Source organism: Grammomys surdaster, unplaced genomic scaffold (genome assembly GCF_004785775.1).
Source record: "Grammomys surdaster isolate TR1022 unplaced genomic scaffold, NIH_TR_1.0 323, whole genome shotgun sequence".
In the NCBI taxonomy this organism is placed as follows: Eukaryota; Metazoa; Chordata; class Mammalia; order Rodentia; family Muridae; genus Grammomys; species Grammomys surdaster.
In genome coordinates this window covers 193,237-204,839 of record NW_021604742.1, presented here as the reverse complement: position 1 = coordinate 204,839, position 11,603 = coordinate 193,237, and the positions used below count along the sequence as shown (strand labels likewise).

Sequence of the window (11,603 nt, the reverse complement as noted above, 5' to 3'; positions counted from 1 at the left end):
GTGACTCTAACAAAGCAAGTGAAAGATGTATATGAAAAGAACATCAAGAAATAAATTGTAGAAAGGAATTGAAGACATCAGAAGATGGAAAGATCTCCCATGCTCATGGATTGGGAGGATTAACATAGTGAAAGTGGCCATCTTACCAAAAGCAATCTACAGATTCAATGCACTCTTCATCAAAACTCCAACTCAATTCTTCGCAGAAATTAAAAGGGAAATTCACAATTCATTGGGAACAACAAAGACCTCAGAATAGTGAAAACTATTCCCAACAATAAGAGAACGTCTGGGGGAATCAGCTTCCCAGATCTCAATCTTTACTACAGAGCAATAGTGATAAATACCACATGTTACTGGTACAGCAACAGACAGGTAGATGAATGGAATAGAATTGAAGACCCAGAAATGAATCCATGCACATATAGTCATGTGATTTTTGACAAAAAAGCTGAAACCATCCAGTAGAAAAAAGATAGCATATTCAACAAATGGTTCTAGCTCAAGTGGCAGTCTGCATGTAGAAGAATGCAAATTGACCCATTCTTATCTACTTGTACAAAGCTCAACTCCAAATGGATCAAGGACCTCCACATAAAACCAGATACATTGAAAGTAATAGAAGAGAAAGTAAGAACTATACTTGAACACATTGGCTCAGGGGAAATTTTCCTGAACAGAACACCAATGGCCCAGTCTCTAAGATCAACTGTAAACAAAAGGTATGTTATAAAATTGGAAAGCTTCTGTTAGGCAAAGGACACTGTCATCAGTACAAAATAGTATTCTATAGATTTGGAGTAGACTTTTACCAATCCTACTTCGAATAGAGAGCTCATGTCAGAAATATACAAGAACTCAGGAAGTCAGATGCCAGAGAAACAAAAAACCCTATTAAAATTGGGGTAGAGAAGTAAACAAAGAATTCTCACCTGAGGAATCTAGAATTACAAAGAAGCACCTAAAATAATTCAACATCATCAGTCATCACGGAAATGCAAATTAAAATGACAGTGAGATTCCACCTCACACCAGTCAGAATGGTGAAGATTAAAAAACTCAGGTGATAGTAGATACTGCTGAGGATGTGGAGAAATAGGAACATTCCTCCATTGTGTGTGGGATTGCAAGCTTGTACAACTACTCTGGAAATTAGTCTGGCAGTTCCTCAGAAAGCTGGATATAGTATTACCTGAGAACCCAGCTATACCAAACCTGGGCATATACACAAAAGATGCTCCAATATATAACAAGGACTCATGCTCCATAATCTTCACAGGAGCATTATTTATAATAACCAGAAGCTAAAAACAACCCACATGTTCCTCAAAAGAAGAATGGATATAGAAATTATGGTACATTTACAAAATGGAGTACTACTCAGCTATTAAAAATAATGACTACATGAAATTCATAGGTGAATGGATGAAACTAAAAAATATCCTGAGTGAGTTACCCAAGTCATAAAAGAATACACATGGTATATACTCACTGATAAGTGGATATTAGGAAAAAATTGGAATACCTATAATACACCTCACAGACCACATGAAACTCAAGAAGAAAGAAGAGCAAAGTGAGGACGCTTCAGTGATCCTTAGAAGGGGGAACAACAACAACAACAAAAAACTCTCTTGAGATAGAGTGTCGAAGGGAATTGAGATCAAAAGAGGACGGGGAGGGAGACAGGAGGGTCAGGATCAAGTGTGGGACATGTACAGAGGGTTAGGAAATTGAATATAGGTGTGTAGCAATGCAGGATGATGAATTGGTGGTAGCAGCAAGGAAGTCAAAGATGCCACGAAAGTAAGAGGCTCCCACTACTCAATGGAGATGACATTAGCTGAAATATCTCAAAAAGGAAAGAAAGAACCTGTAGAGACCATATCCAAGGCTTAGGCATGGCCCCTGTTTGAGGGATGAGGCCACCCACACATATTAAAAAATTTTACACAGTATTGCTCCTATCTAAAGGAAATACAAGAAGAAAGAGTCAAGCAGAGATTGAAAGAAAAGCCTTTCAGAGACTGCCCCACTCAGAGATCCATCCCATATGCAGACAATAATCCTATACACTATTGATAATGACAAGATGCTCTTGCTGACAAGAGCCTGGTATAACTGTCCTGAGAGGCTCTGCCAGAGCCTGAACAATACAGATGCAGATTCTTGCAGCAAACCATTTGACTGAGCACAGGGACCACAATGGAGGAGTTAGGGGAAGGACTGATGGAGCTGAAGGGCTTTGCAACCCCATAAGAAGAACAACAGTATAAACCAAGCAGATAACCCAGAGCTCCCAAGGACTAAACCACCAACCAAAGAGTACACATGAAGGGACCCATGGCTCCAACTGCATATGTAGTAGAGGATGGCCATATTTGACCTCAGTGGGAGGGGAGGCCCCTGGTCCTGTGAAGAGTCTGTGCCCCACCATACAGGAGTGCTAGGGCAGTGAGGCAGGAAGGATGTGGGGGTAGCATCCTCATAGAAGCAGGAGGATAGAAGGATGGAATAGTGGGTTTACAGAGAATAAACTGGGAATTGGCATAATAATTGAAATGTAAGTAAGTAAAATAAACAATGAAAATTTTAAATAAAAGAGCTTGGAGTTTCTCCCCTGGCATTCTTGCTATAACAAGATAATTCAGTTTTGCTTTGTCAGGAGTATTGACCCCATAAATCATTCATTCCTGTTACTGGGCTTCAGTCTGCTATCAGCATGATGTCACATCACCAATGCGCTCATCATCTGTTGCCTTCTAGTGAGAGAGAGACAGACAGACAGACAGAGAGAGAGAGAGAGAGAGAGAGAGAGAGAGAGAGAGAGAGAGGGAATGAAATTGTGCTGAACAGTCTCCCTGAATGTATTTTTACTGGATTTCTCTAAGTAATGATCTGTTTCCTTTTTAATGAACTTTATCACATTTATAATGCTGCACTTAAGGTCATTTTCTTGTACTTCAGCTGAGTTGGAATATATTGGGCTTGCTGTACTTAGGTAGCTGGGTTCCAGTGTTACCGTATAGCCTTGATTGATGTAAATATTATTATTATGCTGGCCTCTAGTCATTTGTCAATGGGATTGTTAGAAATTTAGGTGCCAGTTTCTAAGTTCATCTATGATGAATGAACTTTTTCTTTAGGTTTCTCTTTCTGTTCCAGTCTTCTTTGTAAGTGCCACATTTTCTAGTGGACAGAGAGTCTTCAGGTCCAATAAGAAACCTCCACTGGGGTTTTTTTGTGGCATGAGTGACCTCTGGGGCTCGGAAGATGGCTCTGGATTTCTAGAATTCAGAAAAATGCCATGGCCACTGTGGTTATGGATACCTATAGGGCTTCTAGGGTTCTAGATTTTTACTGGGATTTCTACTGATGTTTTGTCATCCAGAAGACCAGGAGAATTCTCCTGAGCTTAGACCTGGTATGTGGAGGCTCTGGGATATGAGGCTATAGGAGAATTCTGAGTGAAAGTTAAGGAGTTTTATTAGGCTGTGTGCATTATATTGACTGAAGATATTAACAGCAGTGTGTCTTTCTATAAAGCTGGAGTTTGATGCCAGAGTTTTGGGCAAGAATTAGTTCTTACCTACCCTGAAGTAAATTTACTGTGCTTGGTGTATGCTGCCTGCCCCTGTTGGTGCAGAGCTGCTCTTCAAGGAGGTTTACGTCTGGTCTCACAATGAAGACATCACACTGTGCTTCTTGCACAGTAATATGTGGCTGTGTCCTCAGTAGTCACAGAGCTCAGCTGCAGGAAGACCTGGTTCTTGGATGTGTCTCTAGTGATGGAGATTCGACCTTCGAGTGATGGGTTGTATCCAGTGCTACTATAGTATATGTATCCCATCCACTCCATTTTATTTCCTGGGAACTGTCGGATCCAGTTCCATGTATAATCACTGTTGATGGAGGAACCAGTGACAGAGCAGGTGAGCGACAGTGTCTGAGAGGGTTTCACAAAGCCAGGTCCTGACTCCTGAAGCTGCACCTGGGACAGGATACCTTCAGACAAGAAGAGTCAGTTCTGTTAACCACACATTACAAAAGAACCCATCACGGACACATGTATTAAATGACAACACTCACCAGGAAGGGCTGTCAACAGGTACACAAGACTCAAAATTCTCATCTTTTAGGCTACACCTCTTTTCCTTTAGTGATCAGCCTCCAGTGAGAGGTATGTGAGCTGATCCAGCCCAGAAGAGGATTTAACTTAGAGCTAGAAGTTCCATTTGCATGTATTGAGTCAGCATTGCCTTCATAATTGGGGAGGATGAATGCTGACTGCATTTGTTTATGAAAGTAAGACCATCACTGTCTCTAGCTTCTTATAGTGTATGCCTGAGAAAAAAAGAGCACTAAGACTGTTGGAATCACATCTTGATATGATTCCACTGTCCCAGCCTAGACCAACCTCCCATCAGACACTTTTCTGATCCTGTGTTTTCAATGTCTCAAATCAGTGCCAACCTTCATTTTACACTTAGAATCCTGTATTTTTGCCTTCCTTTTAGTAAGTCCACACTATTCCTAATTTTCTTCCTACCCATAATATGTTTTCATCTTTCCTTAATCTTGGTACACTGTCTATTTGTTGTTGCATGGAGGATCTGGTATATTTTCAGTAGAGAGTCCTTAGATGTATGTACAGGTATGATGTATGTAAGCCACATTACATTTGTAATTTTACTATTTGGGAGACAATCCAGACAAAATCCATAGGAACTAAAACAGGTTAAACCAACCATGTATTGTGTGTCTGCTCTTACCAATTACTCATCAGCTTTTGGTGTTATTTCCTTAATAAATATCATTGTTACATGGATTAGATGAAATCTCAAACTACCTTCTTAATTTTCATTTTCATGATCAATCAACATTTCGAAAACCTGAAAAAGTATTTAATATTTATTTGTTTTATGCTCTTTTTCCATTCTACAAAGGACATATAAATTTTTCAAAGAATCTCTGCTATATGCCTGTTCAATCAATTCATATATGGCTTTTCACAGGCTAAGGGTAGAATTCTGTGGGTTGTGCAGACAATTTAGCAAATAACCCACTGTGCCTATTTTGTGTCTAATCTCATTTTATATCGAGGATAGAATTCTCTCAGTGTCTGATCTATTACAGTTATGTCAGCTCAGTATTGTCTGCTGGAGCATTTTATGAGGGTTAGAACAGCATAGAAGCAGATTTAGGAACATCACAATGACTGTTGGTGTGATAGGAGTTGGAATTTTCCAGATTATAGTATGCTCATTTAAAATGCCAGGTCAGTAGAATTCTGACATGATATCTGATTGTGGAATGGGTACTGTCTGATGAAGCTCCTATGGTTTACAACAATGGACTGTCTGGATACTACCTTAACAGCAGAATGATAATCTCTGGGTGGTGGATCTAGTTATTTATTTATTTTATTTATATGAGTACACTGTAGCTGTCTTCAGACACACCAGAAGAGGGCATCCAATCTCATTACGGATGGTTGTGAGCCACCATGTGGTTGCTGGGATTTGAACTCAGGACCTCTGGAAGAGCAGTCAGTGCTCTTAACCGCTGAGCCATCTCTCCAGCCCCCGGTGGATCTAGTTATAATGAGCCTGAACCAATAGATTTTATAAACCCCTTACATACACTTCCATCATTTACCATGGTGTATATAAGCTCCTCCCTACCAAACTAGAAATTACTGAATGTTAAAATGATCAAGGAGAAGTAGAATTAACTTCATGAGGGAGGCACCAACGCTCATGGGAAATCACCCATTTTCACACTGGTTTGATTCCCTACGGATGAGAGGTGTTTAATATGTCATGAAACACTCTAAGTAAGTTTTATTCTGAAGAACTCTTTTGATGAACTTTTTCTTAATGTCTACATGAAGCGTTGTAGAAAATGAAGACAATCAAAGGTACTAAAGAATCTGTGAGTAAAGTGACAGTTTTATTTATCTATGTGCAAAGAAATGTTCCTGGTATTTGTGGTTATTTCCTTAATAACAGCCACAAAGGCAACATTTTAAAGTAGGCTTTCACAAACTTCTAAATATTCACTTTTATTCCTAACAACGCTTGGGACACACAGTGCCTAAATTTTTTCTACTTTGTATTCTTTCAGTTGCTCCTTGGTTATGCAAGAATGGTGCAATCAGAACACCTCTTTAACCACATAACTAAAGGAGTGCCAAAACCATGTGAATCTGGAGTGAGAGATGCATTCTCTGCAGCCTAAGGAGCTAAGCTTTTGTAAACAATATGAATATGTAAGAACAGCAAGTCTCTCCTATTTAAACCCATAGTAAGAACTTACCATTAGTCATTTCAGAGAAGAAAGTGTACATCTTTGATAAGGAAATGCCCTATCATTATAGGATGTGCTGTAGCTTTAATGTATACAGAGTGAGTATACATTGCACAATTGAAGAATCTCTGTCAGAAAGGATTGCCAGAATGCAACTGAGCTGATTGTGGAATTTAACATTAGTTATACTATATTCTATAATACTATTTCCAACCAAATATTCTGAGCATAACATAACCTGGGATGTATTTTTTCAGCCCTCTCTTCAAAGTCTCATAATGCACCTAGGCTTGGATTCTCACAGGTGTTTCTGGAAGCCATGGCATGGGTTTCAATCATCAGAGAAATTTAATAACCCCTTCCCTTTCCCCAGTTTCATTTAAAACTAATTGTTGGTTTCATGCTTCCTCAGGATGAGATCCTGGTCCCCACAGGGGAGTCACATCTGACTTGTAAATGCTCTGCGTTTTGTTCTGAATAAAACACTTCCTGTATTTAAATATGTTCATAAGAATTAAAGATGAATTTATTTGAAACCATTCATATAGTGCATTTTTACCATTCACTATCCTACTCCTATTGACCTGTCGCTCTCTGTGTGCCAGTGCCCCCTGCTGGCCATGAGCACCTTGTGGACAGTTTTGTGCCAGAGCTCACAATTTGCTTTCCTTACCATGTATCTCAGATAGTACTACATGGCAATGTCCCCCTTTCTCAGACTGTACATGTGTAGATAAAATAAGTTCTTACAATTGTCTCTGGAGATGTCAAATTGTCCTTCTCAGTCTCTGTATAGTTTTTAAATTGTTGTCATATTTTATATCTGCTAACAACTTTAGCCTCTTCCCTCTGACTTGACAAATACAGTGCATCAAGTAATCACTGAAGGTGAATACAGAGATGTCAGAAGAGAGTTTAAGGGACACTTGAGGCTGTACCAAACTCCCTGCAGATTCTACCAGCTCCAACGATGTATGCCTGAAAACAGAGATAATCCTAGTCAGAAATCTGTCACGTATATCTACTACTCTCTTATGCATGTGCACTTTAAAAAAAAAAACAGAGTCTCTTCTCTGTGCATTAACTTTTGAAAGGCCAACAAAGAAAAGCAGATCTAAGCCCAATTCATAGTGAGTAGTCTGTTTTCAGTACTAATCACTGAATTGGAAGACCTGGGGGGAATCCAGGGCTGAGCGCCTCTGAAACAGGTGTGATTCGACACTTGGATGAGTTTGATGAAGCGCAGAAGCTCCTGTTTGCATCACCTCTCCATAAATAGCAGGCTCTGGAGTAGAAATATAAGAGAAGACAATGCTCAGAGAAGATGCAAGGATCATTTTGGTCATTTACTATTATGACAATTATATGTAGTTATGTCTTTTTTTTATAATATGAAATTTAAATAGCATCATCCAATGTCATGTTTCCAGATCAAGCTCAGGTCTGGTGTGCTTTCTACAGAGTCTGGATTTGTGCTTTTCCACTCTGTGTACATCTTCTCTCTGCGACAATACTCGGTCAGAATCACACTTGTCTGATGAAGTTCTAAAATCCCCCTCAATGTGATGGGAAAACTTTTGATGTTATTTACTTTCAGTTAATGAAAACATGAAAGCACATTTTATTTGAAGCAAATGTTCTTGACATCAGATGACTACACATTTATAATCTCACATTCTAAGCATCCACACACATAGAAACTTGTGTAACTGGCAACATAGTCACAGATGTGAAAACATATATTGTCCTGAACTTATCGACAATACATGTGATTAAATCTACTTCTGACCTTAAATTTTCTTGCTCTGGTGACAAGAGACATTGATTCTGTGCTATGCTTTTTTTGACTCACATATCTGTTTTTATAAAAGCAACGTTTGTTCTTTCAACTGCTTTTGGATCAGTATTATATTTAGCTCATTTAGTAATTATATGATGTAAACATTATTCCCTGAACTAGGAAGGATAATCTTGGTGGAAACAATCAATTCAATGCACACAGATTGTAATGACCTGTTCTGCCCCATGTATGGGGTGGGGGCCACTATGTCCTGGTCCATTCTGGTCAGTCAACAGGGTCTAGCAAGAGAGAGAGTGGGGGATGGAGGGGTAAGAAATGTGAAGAATGGAGACAAGACAGAGTCTGTTAAAGTCTTGGTTATTGAAAGGAAATCATGGGTATATATAAGAATAAGCAGGGGAATGGAGCTGAAGACACTTCACCACATTCACTTTGCAGCTGAGGGCATTAAACAACAAAACAAGATATGTGAGAAAAACAAGATGTTTATCAGAGTGTGCTCAGCTGTTTCGGGCTGTTGAAAACAAGTCTCTTGTCAGGGTATATGGCCTCAGATGGCTGCAATGATGACAGCAGCTTTTTGCTAGGACTTGGCTCACAACAGGTCCCTCTTTTTAAATTTTCTTTAGAAGGGAAGGCTGGGAAAACTTAAGGAAACTGTGTCTGCCTTAGGTCGGAACAAAGGAATCCAGCCTCCCTTTCTGATGGTGAGGTGTCCCAATTAGGGGCAAGGGTCTTGAAATGTTCTCTTACCTTTCATTGACTATCTGGCTTAGCGCATAAGTTAGGGGTTAATCCTTGTCAGTCTCTATGACAGAGGTTTTAGAGTCCTCTACTTCCAGCCTGTAAATATGGACCTGTATGGATTTCATCTGAATAGCATCTATCTGTTGTCATACAAAAGCCATCAGTTTGTTAAACAGCATGAACCTGAGAGACATAGGACTTAACAATGCCTGAATGGTTGGTATAAAAGCAACATTCTTTTTTAAGGACAGGACACAGTTCCTCCTTATAGAGAAGTTAAAGATCTAAGCCTTGAACCCTCAAATTTTGAATAGAAGAAATTATACCAATAAAATCCTTGAATTTGCATCAGATTAGTAACAATTATACAGATTTCTACTAATAGACTATGGCTGTGTAATCAATTTTATCTCTTCCTCCCTGTTCAAATAAAACAATTACCTTTCCCTAGAAAGACAACCTAATATTAACCACCTCAGTCCCCAAGTCCAAGGAATTGAGGTACCTACTCTTCATTAACTTCTTCAAGCTGAATATGGGCATTGAGATATTAGAAGAAGGATGAGGGGAAGGGTAAATTGATAAGCCTCTAATGTCTGTCTTAACTATATCCAGATGGAAGTCCAGGACATCAGTGGACATGCAGGTGACAAGAAGATTTATTCACCAAGGCTGTGTATTCTGTAGTATACAAATCTCAAAATAAATTTTAGTATCAAGATAATTATTTTGTTAGATTCTCTGGAATCTAATCTTCTGGAGGCCTACCTCTGTCATGTCTGATCCATATAATTCTGGAAGATATAACTATTACCTTAATGACCTCTTCAGAAAATACATAGAAAAATCTTTTCCCAAATCTGCCTATCCTTGAGCCAGTAACCAGAAAAGCCTTTACATTGACCTTTTATCCAGAGGAAAAAATATAACTAAGCAACTCAGAATCACACCCATTTTGAAAGTTAAATCAGTTTAATACAACTGATTAACACTATATTTCTGTTCAGCTCTCTGCCTAGAGCAACCTTCTATTTATCTATCTGTTTGATTCTTTGACACAGGGCAGCCTGCAATTTACTCCTCGCATCTTTAAAGCCTTTTTTGTCTTTTTCTGATGATTTATTTCTTGCCCCATTTTCCTTACTAAGACCTACTGGTCTCGATGCAGCAGGTTCCCGTGGCGATCACCTTTATTTCCCTTCTGAATTTTTGGCAGACCCTTATTCCAGTAATGCCCCTCACTGGGTTTCTCATTCTTGCTGCCTTGTGTTGAGTGCCAAACTCAAGCCAGCTCTGTCAGTCAACAAGTTCTCCAGCGGAGGAGTGAGGATGCACTTCCAATTACGACAGTGTCCTTCACTGTATCCCACTTACTGGAGCCCTACATTGGGCACCACTATGTAATGACTCATTCTGCCTCACGTTTTTGGGCCACTATGACCTGGCCCATTCTGGTTACTCAATAGGGTCTAGCAAGAGAGAGTGTGAGGATGGAGACAAGACAGAGTCTGTTAAAGTCTCAGTTATTGAAAGAAAAACATGGCTATATATAAGCTTAAGCAGGGGAATGCAGCTGAGAACACTTTACCATGTGCACCTTGCAGCTAAGGACATTAAACAACAAAACAAGATAAGTGAGAAAAAAAGATGTTTATCAGAGTTTGCTCAGCTGTTGTAGGCTGTTGAAAACAAGTCTCTTGTCAGGGTACATGACCTCAGATGGCTGCAAGGATGATAGGCGCTTTCTGCTAGTACTTGGCTCCCAACAACAGATATAACATTTTATTTTATATCTCATTGCTATCTGTCCATTGGATGCCAACCAGAAGTGCAGAGAGCCTGATAGCTGCCGAGTTCATGCCATTGAGATCCCATAAAGTAACAAGGGGCGGAAGCTCCTTGGAATATCTCTGTGACACCAAGCAAGCAAACACAAAGTGCCGCAGCAGCCCCAGGACATACATGCCCTGAAGAAGGCTCCTGCGTGAAGGACATGGGAACTTCTTATTCAGGACTGGGCCTTCCGCCTTGTTCTTTTGGGTCTTTTTTCATGGAAAATGATCCTGAGGAAGAATGAGGGGAGCTTAAGGCCTTCATAATTAGGGAAGGTGAATACTGACTGCATGTGGTTATTAAAAATAGGTCCACCACTGTCTCTTGCTCCCGAGAGTGTGAGTCTAGAATTAGAGAGCACTAAGACTATAATTAATCACAGAAAATACCTCTAAATGTGATACTTCCTTCCCTTTCTAGACCAGCCTCCACACAGTCTCTTTTATGCACCTATGTTTCTAAAGTCTCATGACATTGCCAACCCTCTTTTCATACTTGAGTTCTTAAGTTCTTGTTTCTTTTTAATAAATCCATACTGTTCCTAGTTTTCTTCTCTTTTCCCACCAATAACATGTATTTCCATCTTTCCTAAAACTTGGTACACTCTCTTATTCAACATTGTCCATAGCTGCCTCCTGCTCCATCTATGCTGTAGTCAGTACAAAGAGAACATACACATAGAAAAAGTTTCGCACTCTGCATCCTAAGAATATTATTCAGAGACCCCATTTATTCCTCATATTCTCCTGATTCAAAGCCCACCCACTTTAGATGTGAGATAATTCTATGTGAGCAGGTGTGTTAACGATACCAGAAAAAATGTCTGAAGACTAAAATCCTAAGGATATTTTTGTTCTTCCATGGACCTCTTTGCAGTCTGAGGTTCCTCATGGATTTTACAGCAATTGTAAAT

The 11,603-nt window shown here is 39.5% G+C and overlaps 1 gene segment (V, D, J or C); it reads right to left on the bottom strand.

Moving 5' to 3' along the window:
• Positions 1–3,691: 3,691 nt before the first annotated feature.
• Positions 3,692–4,195, bottom strand: LOC114629956. The segment is given in 2 exon segments: positions 3,692–4,005; positions 4,090–4,195. Coding segments are annotated over 2 exon segments (357 nt in total).
• Positions 4,196–11,603: the final 7,408 nt, after the last annotated feature.